General features: G+C 32.4%; 1 protein-coding gene across 6 annotated transcripts in view; it reads left to right on the top strand.

The window, feature by feature from the left end:
• The window catches only part of LOC130669669 (NADPH:adrenodoxin oxidoreductase, mitochondrial), a 73,442-nt gene extending 58,010 nt beyond the window's left edge, over positions 1-15,432 (top strand). For 5 of the 6 annotated variants that reach the window (XM_057472693.1, XM_057472692.1, XM_057472688.1 and 2 more), the window contains exons 2-5: positions 12,518-12,642; positions 12,699-12,917; positions 12,985-13,200; positions 14,099-15,432. In XM_057472693.1, coding sequence (XP_057328676.1) covers positions 12,529-12,642; positions 12,699-12,917; positions 12,985-13,200; positions 14,099-14,932 — 1,383 coding nt within the window. In that variant the 5' untranslated portion in view covers positions 12,518-12,528 and the 3' untranslated portion in view covers positions 14,933-15,432. Of the gene's footprint in view, positions 1-8,906; positions 9,081-12,517; positions 12,643-12,698; positions 12,918-12,984; positions 13,201-14,098 lie in introns of all 6 variants that reach the window. The other variant, XM_057472690.1, reaches the window with a different exon arrangement.
• The last annotated feature ends 4,653 nt before the right edge of the window (positions 15,433-20,085 follow it).

Below are 20,085 nucleotides of genomic sequence, written 5' to 3' on the forward strand. Positions count from 1 at the left end.
TAATATCGCTGTGAATTGACAGTAATATTACTGTGATTTCTTAATCATTTAATCCTGGATCTGCTTAGTTTTCATCGAGATTTAGGGGCAATATTGAGATCCTATATTTATTGATTCAAAGATAATAATAATAAAATTAATAATAATATTATAATAGCAACAATAATCCTAATCTTGGTTTTTCAATAAATAATTTTTCTTGTTTAAAAAAATTATTTAGTATCCATCCCTTTGTACGACTTCATGTAATTATTCCTCTGGAGGATTAAATGCTATTTTTTTACCCTCGGTAAAGAAGGAATTTTATTTTTTTTTAACGCATGATGGGATTCGAACTGCCGACCCTTCGATTGAGAGTAGCTTAAGTCATGTACTTTAGCCCACTCAGCCACCACACGCATTCGGAACTAAATATTTAATCTGTTACTTCATGCTATTCAATACTATATATACTCAAGATTAAGCTATAAGAAAAATTATTTTATTAAATACTATAAAATTAAAAGAATTCGATATTTATCAAAAAAAAATTTTTACCTTCATTTGTAAATCATCAAGTTTTCTTAATTTAAGAATATTTTATTTTAAATTATGATAAATAATAAATATTTACTATTGAAATATTAATCTAAATGATATTCTCTTTATTTTTTGCAGTAGTTTAAATTCAATTTATACAGTTTTAAAAAAAAAGTTATTCAATTTTTTTATTTATTTATTTTTTTTCATAATTCTGAAGAATTTTACCGTCTTAAGCTTTTATAAAATTAACTAAATTAGATAATTACAGATAAAGTTTCGCTCGGAAATTCCTAAAATAGCTAAATTTATAATAAATAAAATACATTTGTGCCCAAGTATTTGCTAAACTTACAAATAATTATAGGAGCATTTATGAAATAATTGATATTATTTTTTTTTTAATTCCATTTCTATCGATTAATGACATTAAAAATTCAAATTTTTGATTTTGAAATTGGATTAATGATAGATGTACCGTATCAGATCACTATCAAAGTAGAGTGAAATCATGGAGAAAACGCTAATAATTTGCTGTGAAAATATCATAGACTCACAGTGCTAATACTACTAGGTTGTCATGGGATCACGGTAAATTCATGGTTAAACCACTATGAACTGACTGTGAAACTATTGTAAAGTCACAGAGTTAACACTATCAAATTACTATGGAATCACAGTGAATTCGTAGTGAAATCACGATAAACTGACTGTGAACCCATGATAAAGCCTCAGTGTTACCATTGTTGAGTTACCATAAATCGATAGCTGATCGACAGTAAAATTATCATGAAAGTATGGTAATTTAATTGTAAAATTACTGTAAAATTACTATATAACCAGAGTGACGAAATGGCACAAAACGACTGTGAATTCACGATGAAATTACCATCAATACACAGTAAACTTACGGTAAAATTGATTTCACTGTGATTTCACTGTGATTTCACAGTAACCCCGAATCCGCGGGGGGTTGGCTAAAAATTATTTTTTTTCACTCCCTTCGATAGTTTTTCATGAGAAAATCCAGAGGGTCCTGGCACTTTGGACCTTCTTTGACACCTGGATCGCTTGGTGCTCCAGTGGGACTTCTTGATTGGCTGGAAATGATTTCCTTCACTCCTTCCGATAGTTTTTCATACTAAAATCCAGAAGGTTCTGGCACCTTGGACCACTCAAACACCTGGATCACTTGGTGCTCCAGGGGGACTTCCTGGTTGGTTGAAAATGATTTTTTTTACTCCCTCCGATAGTTTTTCATAAGAAAATCCAGAAGGTCCTGGCACTTTGGACCTTCTTTGACACCTGGATCGCTTGGTGCTTCAGTGGGACTTTCTGGTTGATTGAAAATGTTTTTTTCTCACCTCCGGGCGGAAAGCGTCAACTTTCGTCCCGCTGTGCAAAACGAAGTTGCCGCTTTCCGCCTCCGTCGAGGAGAAAAATAGTATACACTCCTCGGGAAGTAAATAAGAAAGCCTCAGATCACATGTTTGCTGACCTCGGCTTCGCCTCGGCCAACAATTACATGTGATCTGAGACATTTCTTACTTTACTTCCCTAGGTGTGTAATATACTATTTTTCCACTCCCTTCGATAGTCCTTCAAAAGAAAACCCAGAGTGTCCTGGTCATCTTGGACAATTTTAACATCTGGAGGGCTTTGCGCCCTGGTGGAACTACTATTCGGTTGGCAAATAATGGAGCTCCCAGGCTGTTAGGACATCCACTAGCAACGTGAAGCTGATATTTGCCGGTCGTACTCTACGACGCCCTACTTTTGGAACCTAAGTCAGCGCATACAACCAAAATATATTAAAAATGTATTTTTTTTGTATTTTAAAGGTATTTTTAGAGATATATTTCGAATATACTTTTCATATATTTTTTATATATGTACGTATACATTTCACATATATTTCAGATGTATTCTAAATGTTCGAAAAACGGCCAAAAGTGATATAATCAAAATATATCTTTCATATATTTTAAATACATTTTACATACATATTTATGTATTTTTCATATATTTCTCATTTATTTTAAATATATTTTTAATTTATTCATAAATATATTTTTTTTATATTTAAAATATATTTTATTTCCATGGCGGTGGCTGCTGTCGTCTATTTAAAGGTTACTGACGCTACTGGAAGCTCCAATATTTCGCTAGTGTATGCCAAAACACAAGTCGCACCATTGTAACCCATAACTATACCAAGAATGGAGCTCAATGCCGCTGTTTTACTTGCTCAACTGGTACTCTACGTCAAGAAAGTCTTGACACTGGAAAAGATACCAATTTTCTTGTGGACCCTCTAGATTTCCATTTACAGTTGACCTGGAACTCGCTAAGACTTGGCTGATAAAGTATACTCAAAGTCAGTATCATTCGCAAGAGCTGAAGCTACTGAAAGATGGTGATTCTTTACAACGAAATCATCGTCTTGCTAAATTGATTCCCTACGTCGACTACAACGGAGTAATCAGAGTCGACGGTGGCTTGAAGAACTCGCTACTGGATGATGAACAAAAGAATCCAGCAATACTACCAAGATCATCACACTTAAGTACGCTATTAATTGATCATTCGCATCAGAGAACATTTCATGAGGGAACTCAATTAACTCTCGCTGATTTACGGAGATCTGTCTAGATAGAAGGTGGGCGAGTTCCAGCCAGGTCACACATTCTTCGGTGCGTCGTGTGCACGAGACATAGAGGTGTTCGTGCACAACAATTAATGGGACAGTTGCCATCCGCTCGTGTAAGATCGCTGTATTTGTTTATCTTGCTGCGTTCGCTATACACCTTGAAATTGTCACCGATTATTCTACTGACGCTATTGTTACGTCCCAGCCTGCTCAACAGATGGCCCTGCCAATTTTTAAATCTTAAATAATAAGAGACCGACCTGAGACCCGCCAAATCGATATATTTAAATAATAGAATTATTAATAAAAATATATTTTCTTAAAAACGTATATTAATAAGTATGCATCTAAAAATAGTCAAATAGATAAAATATTTTTAATGCATTAGAATATTTATTCATCGCCGCCGATTTCTCTAAAAGAATGTTGATGAATAAAAAATAGATAAGAATAATTGTACGACAAATAATGAATGTCAAAAGAATAAAAAGGTAAAATTAGTTTTTCCACGAAAAAGTGACAACGTCGAAAAACATCTTCCGACTGCTGACGCAACAACATCTGCGTCGAACGATGATAGCCAACTCCCACTTTTGGGAATAAGGCCCTAATACCTTATCCCACTTTTCTCTAGGGTGTTGGCTCGCGTAAAAATATAAAAAGCCGATGCCCAATGCATCACTCGTTTACGCTTACATACTCTTACATCATCCAGAAATTATAGTAATGCGGTTTAGAACACGCAAATAAACTCCCGGCTTAATTAAATTATATTATTCTTTTTTGACTCGAAGTTATTTGTCAAATAGTAATTATAAAACTCAAGTGTATTTTCAACCAAATTCTTCGACTATTCTATTTTATATGAATAAATCAAACATATTTATTCTCTAATAAAACGATCAAGTTAATTCGAGCTTTCGAGAACTACCCATGTATCCGAAGATCTACAGTCAGGTCCAATTCAAATAATTCGCGCCGGCAGATCACAAGCCGACATGACTCCAGGACGTAACACTTTCGTCACAGCATTTAGAAGATTTACTAGTCGGAGAGGCGCCTGCAGTACCCTATACTCGGACTGTGGTACAAATTTTGTAGGAGCAGACGCTACGCTGAAAGAATTCGCAGCAGGATCGAGACAATTAATTAATGTAACGGGACCTAAGTCCACCTCCTCCACGGAAGCCGATACCTCGCCTTTTTGGGCATACTCGCGTTGCGTGTGGTCCCTATTTTTATAATCAATACCACCATATATTATAAAAGCGAAATATGAGCATAAGCTCACATTAACTTACCCATTAGGCATGCATTGCATGTGGGTGTCTCACCAACAACCACCACGAGATTGACCTCATTTGGACCCATACACTCCTCCCATCTCAGGAAATAGAGAGACTCTGGTCGAAGTGGGGCTTGGAATGGATCCCCTATGGTACCAGACTTCAGCTCTGGTGAACTGCTTGCATAGATTAGTGGTGGGACGCAAGTTCTCCCCATACCCTATGTAAAGGGCCACTCCACTTGTTTCTTTCGGGTTCCCAACAAGCAATTATCCGCTTGTTTCGTTCGCCCCTTCTAAGATTTTCTACTTTCCCCAAACCAGATGCACACTAATTATTCAAGCCAAATCAAAGTAGGGCGGCTTGGAGGGGCAGGATCGAGACAGCTAAGGGAACTTCAGTATTTACTCGCTACAGATAGCACAGACTAGAAGTTCAACCTGTGTCGAAAATAAAATATCTAACGTCCATCGCTATTTCAAAAGCCTGTGACTTGTTCCAAAATAAACCAAACGGCAATTTTTTTTTTTTTTTCATTTTCTTTTTTTTCAGGTCTAGTTTTTAAAAAAAATTATAATAAAATTGTTTATAGGTATCTTCAATTTTTTTTCCACTTTTTTGAAAAAAATCCAAATTTTTTTAAGGATTACCACTATCAATGAATTTTTTCGTCTCAATTCTTCAAAGTCGGACGTCATCTATAAATCCTCAAAAATTTCCAGACTGATGTTTAGCAAAATAAGTCCAACTGGGCAAAAATTTTTTTTTCAATTGATAAAAAAAAATAGAAGGAATAGTCGGCCCACTCTAGGATTGGCGGGAAAAATTGCAGAATTAAATAATGTTTTTTTTAAGAGAATAAAAAAAAAAATAAAAAATGGCGAACTTTAAGAAAGTCACGGTTATTTTCAAAAAAGCCGAAGATTTCATAGAGTTTCTCATCTTAAAATTTTTTTGTATTTTTTTTTTGAAAAGTACATTCAATGACAAAAATTTGAAAAAAAAAAACGTCCCGATTAGTCAATTCTAGAACAAGTTATAGCTATTTGATAAAATAAAAGCCTAATTTTTGAAAAACTCATAACTTTTTTTGGGTTGGGTAAAAAAATTTGAAAATTTTCTGAAAAATGATTTTAATGGGGTATAAAAGGAAAAAAAATTGTCAGCCAAATCGAAAGGGGTCGGGGTCAAAAGTGGTCGATTTGGCGTGGAATGCACCATATATATATTTGGCGACGATACTTTAGGATTAGATTGCAATAATCACTGCCTAAGTGGCCAACTACCAAAGAGTGAAACGTTGTGAGAGATAATGAGAAGAGGAGAGATAGAAAAAGGTATTTGTGGGGAGAGAGGCGTTTCGTCTACGATAGCTGAGACTCCTCAGTTAGGTGTGACTATCGTATACCTCACCTAAGACGCCGTGTTGGAAGTTACATGTTATATATTGAAATAGGCATAGGGACGAGATACTGCGAGAGGTGCAAGTTGTAGATGCCATCTCGCGGAGTAAAGCCGAACCACCACATATATATTAGGGTGAGCCAAAAAAACCAACCTATCGAATTTATGTCTGAAAAAGGACCTATATATCGAGGGAAAAATTCTCCCATTGGGCAAAATTTTTAGCTCAATTTTAAAAGGTGTCGGTAGCCATTTGAAATTTCCCATTTAAATAACATGCAAAAAAATTTTTTTTGATTGTAAATACTATAACTTTTGAACCGTGTGAGATAAAAACTCGGCTCTAGAATATTCTTGAATGGCATTAAATTTCTTCAAAAAAAGTCCTTGGAGTCGAATTTGTAAACTCGATATTTCGTATACTAACAGGCCATCAAAGTCTAGAGTAAACAGAATCATACTAATTTAAGGTTTTATTTGGATTTTCCAAATACTTCTCTTTTATTGTGATTGATAACAAAATATTATTTGTAACAACGTGGATATTGTTGGTGGTTTCATTGCACTACATGTAGAACAAATTTTCTCGTAGTATTGATATTTTTAATAAAAAAGCCTTAAATTTGTATAATTCTGTTTACTCTAGACCTTGATAGCCTGTTAGTATACGAAATATCAAGTTTACAAATTCGACTCCCAAGACTTTCTTTCAAGAAATTTAATACCCTACAAGAATATTCTAGAGCCGAGTTATTGTCTCACGCGGTTCAAAAATTATAATATTTTTAATCAAAAAAAATTTTTTTTGCACGTTATTTAAATGGGAAATTTCAGATAACTACCGCCACCTTTTAAAATTGAGCTAAAAATTTTGCCCAATGGGAGTATTTTTTTCTCGATATATAGGTCCTTTTTAAGACATAAATTCGATAGGTTGGTTGTTTTGGCTCACCCTAATATATATATATATATATATATATATATATATATATATATATATATATATATATATATATATTAGACTGATTCAAAAAAATCGACTAATTTTTTCTTCATTACATCGAAAATATTGTTGGAAATGACGAAAAAAAAAATACTGTGAAAGTTTGAACTCTTAATATTGATATTAACACCTGCCGTATCGCAATTTTCTATTTCCCATTCAAATAACATGGGAAAATTTATTCTTTAAGCTTTGGAATTTTGTAGCTCTCGGTGGGACCAATACTTTTAAATGTTCAAGAGATATTCTTATGGGAAATTTGACGCTCTATAAAAATGGTCTCTTATAATTTTCCGATAGTTTTATTTCTTCAAAAGTTATTCTAAGTTAAAGATAGATTGACGATAAATTTCTACATTTTTTAATTTTTTTGACGTAACCATCAACTTTATCGGAAAATTTTACGGAATATTTTTTATAAAGCAGTTAACTGAAAATTTAATATTATTAATTTTAAGCAACAAAATTTAGATTATTTAAGAAAGTTTCCAGTTAATTGCAAATAACATACGAATTATGAGAAATATCGATAATTTTCTCTGAGATTAGTTGTAGGAAATAAAATGGTCTATAAAAAATGTCCTGTAAAATTTTCCGATAAAGTTGATGGTTGTGTCAAAAAATTAAAAAAATGTAGAAATTTATCGTCAATCTAACTTTAACTTTGAATAACTTTTGAAGAAATAAAAATATCGAAAAATTATACGAGACCTTTTTTATAGAGCGTCAAATTTCCCATAAGAATATCTCTTGAACATTTAAAAGTATTGGTCCCACCGAGAGCTACAAAATTCCAAAGCTTAAAGAATAAATTTTCCCATGTTATTTGAATGGGAAATAGAAAATTGCGATACGGCAGGTGTTAATATCAATATTAAGAGTTCAAACTTTCACAGTATTTTTTTTTTCGTCATTTCCAACAATATTTTCGATGTAATGAAGAAAAAAAAAATTAGTCGATTTATTTGAATCAGTCTAATATATATTAGGGTGTGCCATTTTGAGGCGAATTTTTTTTTTCAACAAAAAAATAGGCTGAAAACTCGAGGGAAGGTGAGAAAAGAAGCCTGTTAAAAGCGGAGCTCTTACTATTAATATTTAGAGGTGCCTATTTCTAATTTTCCATTTCCCATTTAAATAACATAGAAAAAAAAAATTTTATTTTTTTATTTTTCTTGCTCATCATTCGCACCCCATATAAATAAGTCATAGCATAATTTTGTAGAGCATTGAACGCTCTACAAAAAGGTCTCTTATCATTTTTTGATTAATCCATCCATTCGAAAGTTATTAGAGCTGGAAGTCAAATCTATAATAATTTCCAGATTTTTTTACTGTTCCAGCAAAACTATCAAACTTATCAAAAAATGTCATAAAATTTTTTTTATAGACAATTTTATTCCCTACAAATTATTCTCAATGAAGTTTTTTTAAATTCCGCATTGTTTTCTAGTTATTTTCATTTTAATGCCAAGCTCGTAAAAATAATAGTCTTCTAATCTATTCTGAGAAAAATTACATTTTTCTAATTATATAGAAACTATAACAAGCATTAAGTATTGTGTGTTACGAGTTACGAAGTTGTCTATATTTAAGGAAAAACGTTATTTTTGACATTCGTCATCCTTAAAATGCTTAATTGATAAGATCTAAAAAAGTTTTTTTAAAATATCTTCACAAATACACATTTTATAAAAAAAAATGAATATGACCTTTTTTGTCAAAAATTCAATTTCCTACAAAATTGTTCCTATGATCTTTTCCTTTAATCTGCATATTCCATGAAATATTTAAAAAAAACCGCGATTGCATCGAAAAATAAACTTTAATTGTCCTGCGACACGTGTTCTTTTTACTTAAAACGAAAAAACTAAATCCCCCACGTATTTTTTCACTAAAAAGAAGCTTTTTATGGGGTGTCTGAGAAAATTTAATTTTTAACGAACACCCTACTATGTATGGTCATATATGACTGTATATGGCCATGTATACCCATGTATGCTCTCTTAAATTGAATCAGTAAAAACGTTATTGATTTTTCCAGTAGTTACAAAATTTACTAAAAGATCAGAAGCTTTGAATCAATTTACTGACTAATCAGTAAATTTATCTTCACGGCAGTATAATGAGTGCCATCTACTTGGGAGCTTGTTGGTTAGACAGAGGTTGATTTCAAGTTACAATCAAAGATTATTATTTATATTACACTATTATTACGGTAAGTTTAAAATATTTTAACAGACGAAAGTTAATTCATAATTCATATACTAATGAAGCTTATTTATTTTTCTCAACTGAATGTGAGTACACAGAGAAAAAAAAAATTTGGAAAATCCAAAAGTGCACGACTCGTAATGCTCATATATTATGAAATAATAAATAACAATAAAAAAAATGGCGGGAAGTGCGAATAAATTTAAAATATATACAATTCTCTTTCATTAAAACTTGTCTTGTTTTTTATTATGTTATTATTTTTTTATAATTATAAAAGAACTTATTCAAAATATCTCGATTAATAACAAAAAAAAAATAAACGTAAATAAAAACAAAAATAAAAAAAAATTGAATTGAAAAAAAATTCAGGCCTACCAATTAGCAGAAAAAAACAGCTGTTCTAGGACGGTAATGCACAAGCGCCCCTAGCGGAATAAATGTCCGTATAATGTATAGGTAGATATATATCACCATCCATGTTAGTTTTACATAGATATATAGATATATAGTTATACAGCCTTTTTTATTCTTTTATTAATTGTAATTAAACGACACTGAGTTACCTAGCCATTTGCAATAGGAGACCTACAATTATTTCAAAGAATTTTTTTAAAAAAAATTTGATTCAATTACTGCATTTTTTCGCAAGTTATCGTGTATACGGGTTTCATACTTAACGGACAGGAAATTTTTTAAAACTATTTTTGATGTTTTTTCCGTTTATATTCAACTAAATAAATTTTTGAAAAGTATGGAATTAATCTCCATTAAATTTTCTTCAAAATAGTATGCAAACCATCTTAATTCCGTAAACTAACAAGGGTATAATAATTGATTAGTTACCGAAGTGAGGCGAAAAAAAATTTTTCGATCGTAAAGCACGAACGAGTCGTGCAATATTGCGCTCACCACTCAAAGGTATCGTGATATTCACTCTCCTCGGTTGGTTATACTTTGTATACAGAACGTGTTGGTCTATCGTATCGTGATTACTGCGATCCAGGCGGATCCCGAAATCATAAGATCGTTTTGCTATAGTAACGATCCGTTTTATTTTGTTATAATAACTATCTTTTAAATCATTCCTTTAACGATACGCCAGAAATCTAAATAATTCATATAGGCAAATAGCCATAAAAAATTTGAGGTTAAAATAGATAAATTTTCAACTTTAACTTCATTGTAATTTTGTGTTTAGTTGTAATTAATAATCACATGTTTATAATTCTAATAGGTGCAATAAAAAATTATTATTTAATATCAAAAAATGTAAAGTAATAGAATATACGTAATTAATTGATGTAAATTTTACAGTCTTTTTTTTTGAAAGAAATTAAAAAATTAATCGATAAAAAAAAGAAATTCTTGCATTAAATATATAATTCGTATTTTTTTATCGTCGTTGTGTGCGCTTTAAATAAGTAATAATTTTACAAATAGTTCAATTCCCATAGAGATTTTATAAGAATGAATGAGTTCTATGAGAAGTGCTATAGTCAAGTATAGGGCCTTATACATACAGCTATAAGAATCTATCGGATTTTTTAAGCAGGGGTTCAAAACATCCTTAACACATGTTAAATCTCATTTTCGGCGAAAAAACAATCGCGTAGGTAAAATTAAATAATTTATTAACATGTTAATGTCGAGTGAAAATAATTACTCCTTTACTTTGCTTGAATTGAAAAACAAAATAGAATTCTTTGAATTAATTTTGTTGCAATAATTAAAGGCACTAAATACACGGAGAAAAAATATTGTTCTGAGAAGTAGACTGTATAGTTACAATAACAATACGAAAAAGTTTTTTTACTAGATTGTTACTGCAACGATCTACTGTATCGTTCTGACAACAATACGGTAGATAGCTCTGAGACCTATACCGTCTCGTTCTGACAGCTAAACCGTATGGTTCTTTGTCCTATCTGACGTCACGTGCGTTGCAAATGATATGAGACCTTTAAAAATCTTTATCATTAAGAACTAAATGATAAATAAATAATTTTGATTAAATAAAATAATTTATTTATTAAGCGTCTGCTAGCAACAATTATACCCGATACACAAAATAGATAGTTTCAGGAACGATACGGTACTGTTACCATAAGTATACATATTGTTGTGGTAACGATCTACGAGTTGCTATACTTTAGATCGTTCGAGGAACGATATTTTTTTCTCCGTGTATGTAGTTGTTGAAACCATAAATTTATAAAAGTGGTCTCTGAAATTATGTAGTTATGATAATTTCATCGCATTGAGTTGGTTGACTAGAAAAGTATAATTGTCGTAATAAAATGCTCCTGGTCATGCTAAATTAAAAATATTTACATTTACTAATAAATACCCAGATAGCAACATGACGTCTTGATGAGTTCTGAATGAGTTCCTATTTATGATTTGGACGTCTTAAAAACATGTTAAAGAAGTCTTTAAGAAGTTCTTAAGATGTCGAATGCGCCACCTAACGAACTCAGTAAGACGTCTTTAAAAAGAGTTCTCAAAGAGTTATTTTTTTTGACTCCGCAAATAAGACTTCAGAATGAACTTACCATGACGTCTTAAGGAGTTCCTAATTTTGACTTCATTTTGACTTCAAAAAAGTTAAAAAAAGAATACATTAAGACGTCACTAAACTGACGTCTTATTTATGGAGTCTTCAAGAACTCTTAATTAAGAGTTCTTAAAAATGACACCTTTAAGAAGTCATTATATGACTTCTTGAAGACTCCTTCAAAAATACTTCGTAAAGCAGTCATTCTGACTTGAATGCTGTCTGGGTAGTCATCTCTGTTATATTTGTCTGTTATGGTTAAAAATATCACATTAACCCTTTCCCGAAAATACGTCTCGAAAAGTATTGGTGTGAGCTGTTTGGGGATAAAACCAATAACCAATCACAGTTCGTAGTAAGGCTGTGTGAGTAACGGTTTAATCGTAGTAGTGTATGCATGCGCCCCTTCTACTATTTTTTCTGCCCCTTCGCTACTAAACAGGCTAGCGCTCTTTCACTTTAAGACGAAGACGTACGATATAAATTAAGAGTAGGGACTCAAGGTCAGCCGGGAAAGGGTTAATCATTGAAACTGCAGTCGATAGTGAAGGTTTTATTTAACTATTGTTTACTAGTTCAGGAAACCATTTTTCCTCTCAGTGTGGGCAGTCTTAAACAATCAAATTAAGTAAAATTTGAATGATTAAAATCCCCCAAAAATTGAATTGCAAAAGCACTTTTTCTATGCTCTCTTACAATGAATCAGTGAAAAGTACTGCATATAAATGAATATTCACTGAGAATCAGTCCCAAGTATATCACTCATTGAATCAGTAGTATACTTGGGACTATTTGTGGAGTGAATATATATTTATATATTTACAATTAAACATTTACTTTTTCCGATTATTGATGTTAATGTTATTTTCTATGGGCATTTACAGGTCGTTCCATTATGAGTTTAAAATTGGTTAAAAAATTTAGTCATTTCTCGCATAAAGTCACTCCCCGAGTATGTATTGTTGGTTCGGGTCCAGCCGGTTTCTATGCTTGTCAACAATTGCTTAAGGTAAAGAAAAATTAATGATTTTAATTTGATATAAAAATTTATTCGAGTTATTATAGTTATCTGCAGATGTGCATATTGATATATTGGAACGTTTACCGGTGCCATATGGATTAGTCCGTTTTGGCGTCGCTCCTGACCACCCTGAAGTAAAAAATGTTATCAATACATTTCATAAAATTGCGAAAAATCCTCGAGTAAGTTTTATGGGTAATATCAATGTAGGTGAAGTAATAACAGTGGAGGAACTGAAAAATAATTATCACGCTGTTTTATTGGTAATTACTTAATCATGCGAAAATTATTGTTTTATTGGCGAATAACTTGAGAACGTTGAATTTACAGGCTTACGGTTCTGATCAAGACAAAGTACTTGGTATTCCTGGTGAAACATTAAATAATGTTATTTCTGGACGTCGGCTTGTTGGATGGTATAACGGAGTACCTTCTGATAAAGATTTAAAAGTTAATTTCGACACTGAAGAGGCTTTAATAGTTGGGCAAGGAAATGTTGCAGTAGACATCGCTAGAATTTTATTAACGCCAATCGATGAATTAAAAGTAAAAACTCTTTTAAATTTGGTTGGGGTTACATGAGCTATAATTGATTGAAAGTAGATCAATCGAATTTTTCGACTGCCAAGATGTTATAAAATACTTCTTTGACTTCGTAAACTCAAAGATAGCAACTTAGATTTATATTGTAAAATTAATTTCCATATAGCAGTTTTTTTCAAGGCAGATTTGAATTGAAAGTCTTAAGCGAGCCTTACACAATAAGAGTTTTGGTAAAGTTATTATTCAATTCTACAGGGAAATCGGCACCATAAGCATGTTGAATTTGCCTTGCGCATGGCTTCCTCAAGATCTGATCAAGTTAAAACTGGTGGGAGAAGGAATAGTATGGAGAGTATCGCACGACTTGAGCAGATCTTGAGCAAGCCATGCGTAAGTATCTACTGCAAGTTTCTTGGGCAAGAAATGCGTCAGAAAATTTTGGCTGTACCCTGTTAGAAATATCTTTATTATTCTTGCCTACAATACCATGAGCAAATCATGCACAATTTTTCAGTCAGTTCCTTACTACGCAATCTTGCGCAAGGCACATACGTAGAAGGAGACACTGGTAACTATGGGCCTTGCACAAGGTTCTTACACAAGAGCACTTGCTTAAGTACGTGCTACTTGGGTAATGTACTCAGTGGGTTATATAAAGAACTTGCTTTTGATTAAGTTTGAAGTCATCATTGTTCTCTAAGTTTTTTGTCCAAGAGGTAATGCGCGTAATTTTTTATCATCTAAAATTTAATTGTGAATTGTCTACATTCCTAGAAAAGACGAATTTGGACAACAGACTATATTAAAGAATATTTTTTAAAGCAAGTCTTAAAAAAATCGATTTATCGACTTTCAACCAAATTGATTTGATGTGTTAAATTGTAGTACTTTCATATTTCAGAAAACAGATATAACATCGTACGCTTTAGAACAATTATCTCAGAGTAGAATTCGAAAAGTATGGCTAGTTGGTCGAAGAGGACCCTTGCAAGCTGCTTTTACAACTGCTGAACTACGTGAAATTTTAAAAGTGCAGAATTGTACAACCATGTGGCGATCTGAGGATTTTCAAGCTATTGAGGAATACCTCCCTAATTTGCCACGTCCGAAAAAGCGATTGATAGAGCTAATGCTTAATAATTTATCTCACACAACATTTGCTGAGAAGAATTCTACTAAAATGAAAATACTCGCACCAGTTTTTTTCAGAAGCCCAAAAGAAATAATTGGCACAAACTTCGTTCAAAGAGTTATACTTACTAAAAACAATGTCACTGGTAATAACTTTCTTACTGCGAGAGCAGAACCTACATGTTTTGAAGAAGAAATATCATGTGGTTTAGTTATTAAAAGTATTGGATATAAATCTGTACAAATCGATAAAGATATTCCATTTGACCAATGTGTCGGTCGAATAATTAATTCTTATGGTAAAGTCAAAGATAATCTTTACGCTGCGGGGTGGGCTGCTACCGGGCCTACAGGAGTTATTCTTTCAACAATGACAAATGCGTTCCAAATTGGAAATTTGATAAATCAAGAGCTCAATTCGAGTCACCCCAAAGAAGGTACTAAGAGACTTATAAAAATTTTTAAAGAAAAAAATGTACCTATTGTTAGGTTTGAAGATTGGGAGAAAATTGATAAAGTTGAATGTGAACGAGGAAAAATCTTAGGAAAACCAAGGGAAAAGATAGTTGATATCGCAGAAATGTTAAAAGTAGCACTAAGTTGAAAATGAAACAAAAAAAATAAACACACATCTTTCTGCACATTCTAAAAAAAATACAATTGCTAATTTTCACAGTCACTGAACTTTTCGGTCTTAATAAATTAAAATTTAAACAGTTCTTTATAATATGTTTTCGGCACAGTAATAAAAGAAAATATAGTCATTACTGAAATTGAATAGTTTTCATGAGTTTACTTGTTACTATTGAGATTTTTTAATTTTTAATGAGGAAAAAACAACGGGACCGTGGATTAAACAATGACTAAAAATCAATTTGATCGTGAACCATGTTCCATCTACTTACAACTCCGAAAATTTATGAATTCTGATGTATATGGTTTTAAATAAATAGATCTAATAGTATACGTAAGTCTTGGTAATAATAATATCCTTTAATAGGGTAGTTGTCCGTAATGTAAAATATAATTAAAACTATTCTTATTACAAAAAAATTTTCAAATCGTTACGTTTAAAAAAAGTAATAAATAAAAGTGATAATCCTAAACGTGCCTCATTGTTTATTTCAGTATCACCCACCAAGAATTGAATCAAATTTTCCCTGATGAAAAAATCTTACGAAATTCGATAGATTCTCATAAATTCTCATTGAAATCGGTTATTTATGTTATAGTCGTCCCGATGAAAGCTTGGGATTTTTTCCCACCACGATTTCTTCCCCCACCCTTCAAAAGTTGGTTTGGCACATGCGCACATTTGATGACGCATGCGCCCATTCTAATATTGTAGTGGTGGGGGAAGAAACTGGTGGGAAAAAAATCCCAAGTTTTCATCGGGACAACTATACACAGAACTCATATAACTATTATTTATTAATTTAAACAATATTCTATGTTGAGTAATTATCTGACTATTTTCATCCACCGACAGAAAAGCTAAACTTATTAAAATCAATAAATTTATTGTTTATAAGCCTATACATAATTAGATCTGATCATATATAATTAGATATAATCATACCTGGCTGTGATAACCCCATATATAATCATATATAAGTCTATACATGATTAGATCTGATCAGACATGACTGATATAAACCCTTATATAATTAGATATAGGCCTATATATAATAAGATCTGATCAGACATGGCTAATATAAATTCATGTATAGTCGTGCATAAGTTTATATATGATTGGATCTGATCAGACATGACTGATATAAACTTATATGTAGTTATATAGGTCTATGTATGATTAAATCTGATCAGACTTTATTGATATGCAACCTATAAATATTTGATTATGGTGTTCGACTGCCAGGTCAGCAAAAATTAAATTTCGCGCCCTTTTTAATCTGCGCACCCGCCCTTGCGTCGAATTTGGTTTAACGGCACGAAGGTAGGGGTAAACTGGACACCTCGTCGCCAGACGACACAACCGAAAATTAATCATCATCCACTTGTCGAACTGAGCGGTCGCTCAAGTCTTTCTGTTGTATCAGAATATTACCACAGTTTATTATTCAGGCAGACGCCACCAATTAAGTACAATATCTTTCTTCTAAGAGTCGTTCCAAATAAGTTCTACTTCAAGTTTTTCGTTGGAAGGAAAGATCCTGTTATTTCTCGCCATCAAGATGACCAGCACCGCAAAACACCTGGGACAGGTCGATGTAAGTTCTTCAGGATAAAGGTTTTTGGAATTTATAATTTTACGTTTGTCAAACACGTGGAGGAGATCCCCTGATTTATCTTATCGTCTTTTATTCTAAGTTTTTTTTTATTTATTCGTATTATTTTCGGTGTATGCGAAAATTTATTACCGGTTAAATTTAGTTGTCAGGATTTTCCCTCGACATCGCTGAATTTCTTTATTAGTTTAAATTGAATAAAAGGCTCTTGAATCATTATTATAATTAAATCTATTAAGAAAATTTATATTAAATAAAGCTGGGACTGGTATCCCGATGAAACAGAAGTGGCGCATGCGCGGTGGAATTACGTCGCGAAACTTCTAATTTATTAATTATTAATTATAAACAAATTTAACATTAAGTGTATATATTAAACAATTAATTATTTATTTATAATAAAAGAGCCATAATTAAATTTAGAATCATTGTTACATTATTTTAACAACCTTTTCCCCTATTCCAAATCGAGCTGCGTACTCAGCTACGTCAGACATTTCAGAACCCAAAAATTTCAAACACTCAAGTTACTATCGAAGGATTGTCCGAACTTCCTAGTACGGGGAAGCGAGGGCAAACCCTTACAATGTATATACACGGAAAAAAAAATATTGCGCTTATCGCTCACCAACGGAGAGCGACAGTTGTATCGTGATTAGTACTAAATTGTTACTTGATTTTCACGATATATATATCGATATGAATGAAACACTAGATACTTATTATATAATCCTACGGATTGTGAATAATGTGAATATACTTAAATGTATAGTGATCGTCAGTTAACGTATCCATATCCTACCAAAACGGATCGTGATTATCGCGATCTACTTCTCAAGCGCCACCACTCATATAACCAAATTTTTTATTTATAAGATTATTAATTATTTAAAGCGAACACAATGACGATCAAAAAATACGAATTATATATTTAATGCAAGAATTTCTTTTTTTAGTCGATTAATTTTTTAATTTATTTTTGAAAAAAAAAGACCGTAAAATTTACATCAATTAATTACGTATATTCTATTGCTTTACATTTCTTGATATTAAATAATAATTTTTTATTGCACCTATTAGAATTATTAACATGTAATTATTAATTCCAACTAAAAATTAAGTTGTAATGAAGTTAAAGTTGAAAATCTATCTATTTTAACCTCAAATTTTTTATGGCTATTTGCCAACAAAATGGATGTTACTATAGCAAAACGATCTTATGATTTCGGGATCCGCCTGGATCGCGATAATCACGATCCGATAGACCAAGACTTTCCGTATACAAAGTATAACCAACCGAGGAGAGTGAATACCACAATATCGTTGAGTGGTGAGCGCAATATTGCACGCCTCAAGCGCGAAATAGACCAGTCATTTTACTCCTAGGCTACCTAAAACTCGATGCTATGTAAAATTAAATTTTTTCAAAAATTTCTAAAAATCGAAAGAAATAAAAAAATAAAAAATGTACAAAAATCGGTGAATTGAAAATTTTGTTATTAACAAAAAACTAAAAAATAAATAAATACCGTGTTACATTCTGGCTTCTCAACATATGGGACAGAATATTTTTAAATTTACCAGGTTGACGTCGTTAGGGTGTCGATAGACCCCAGGTGCGTCAGCTGTTGACCTTCTTTTATTTTATGCAAAAAAGTTTATTGACTTACCATGGTGGGGATTATGGGCTCCATAAGTCGGCCCGAATAATCCCTTTGATGCCTCCGTTGAACGCGAACAAGACGAGCCCTGAAGACTCGGTTCCTTCGTAGGGAAAAGCAATTTTAATTGGTCGATCAAACCACCAGAGCTCGAAGGCTCAACAACAGAAGAGCTTGAAAGCCCAACAACACACGAGCTTGACGGCTCAACAACACACGAGCTCGAAAGCTCAGCAACACATGAGCTCGAAAGCTCAACAAAAACTTCCTCCGACCCAACTCTCGGATGACCTTCGGTGAGGTCCGCGATAACGCCTCGAATCCCGCGACCGAGCTGTACCGCACATCCTGACCTCCTGTGTCATCGGCCTCGAAGCATGAATTTTGGATTCGGAAAGGAAGTGCTTGGGCTGCCCGTATCGGCGCCCAGTATGAGGTGTGTATTAATATTGGGCTGCCAGTGGCGGCGCCCAAAGTTAAAAAGGAAAATGTATTTTGAATGAAATACGGATATATATTTTGCTTCAAGTCCGAGTGACAGGATCAAGCCAGCAGGTTTGTGTAGAGTTCTTGGCTCTACTAGATCTTGTGATCGACTGCCTGTAAACGACTGACTTTCAATCGACTGGCTTGATTCTGTCGCTCCTTGGTATTATACATTTTCAAAAATGTTAACGTTGCATCTCAGGTTTCCTATGAGAGAATCGTCGTGGCCCGGATCTCATGCATCGTCATCTGTTTAGACTATCCGCGAGCCACGGCGACTCTCTTATCGCAAAAGATTTCCGTTACATTGTTGGCGGTGAATAAAAATAATATCGCCAACAAAGTAACGATTTATTAATTTATTAATTAATTATGATTATAAGAAGTTTCGAACCGTTTATTCGCCCACTGTGGCGAATAAATAATTCGAGACTTCAAAAAAAAAATTTCTAAAAATTTTTATTTAGATTTGATTAAAGCCAGAACGTAACAACCGCGTATCTTGAAATAATTTTTGTTGGGAATTTAGGTATGGTTATCGTGAATGAAACGAATCAATTTATTAAACAAATGAATATTATATCTTTTATTAAAATACGCGCTCTAGGGTATGTCTTCACTCGTAAGAGATTTAGCTTAGACTAACTTATTCTTTTAATATTATTTAACACTGAGGTCCACCAACCTCTCCTCTTTTTGTATAACAAAGATCTCTAAGTTTAAAATATATATATATGAGTGCAAATGAAGAAAAACATATTGCCTTGCATTTACTTGGAATCTCTCGTCGACCCATGTACCTAAGGTCATAAAATTCGATCCATCCCTGATTAAACAAAATGATTAAAAATGATTTCACACGTTAAATGTCCATAAGAGACAGGATTAGAAATGATTTGAAGGATTAAAAAGTATTTAAAATGATTAAAAAACAAATCATTTTTAATCATTTTGTTTAATCAGGGATGCTAGCTTTCTTTTCCTTAAGTAAACATATACATATTTTGAACTCAACTTACATATATATACTACAACTTAAATGCAACACTGTTCGAAATATTATTTCGAACAGAATATTTAGTAAAGAGAAGTATTAAATAAAATATATATAAGAATAAAGATTGATTTTTGTACAGAGAATCCAACAATTTTGAAACCGATTAAATGCATCAAAATGCAATATATAAATTGCGGGTATTGTAAAACAAATATCACAGATAATATAGAAAAAAAAAATTTACCCTAAATGTCTTTATTTATTTTATAAAAATAGTTTTTTATAAAATTTAATAAAACTAAGACGAGACATTTACCGACACAGTCTATAACGTGAAAGTGGCGCTGCTTTCGCCTAGGAGGCG

Source organism: Microplitis mediator, chromosome 6 (assembly GCF_029852145.1).
Source record: "Microplitis mediator isolate UGA2020A chromosome 6, iyMicMedi2.1, whole genome shotgun sequence".
Taxonomy (NCBI): Eukaryota; Metazoa; Arthropoda; class Insecta; order Hymenoptera; family Braconidae; genus Microplitis; species Microplitis mediator.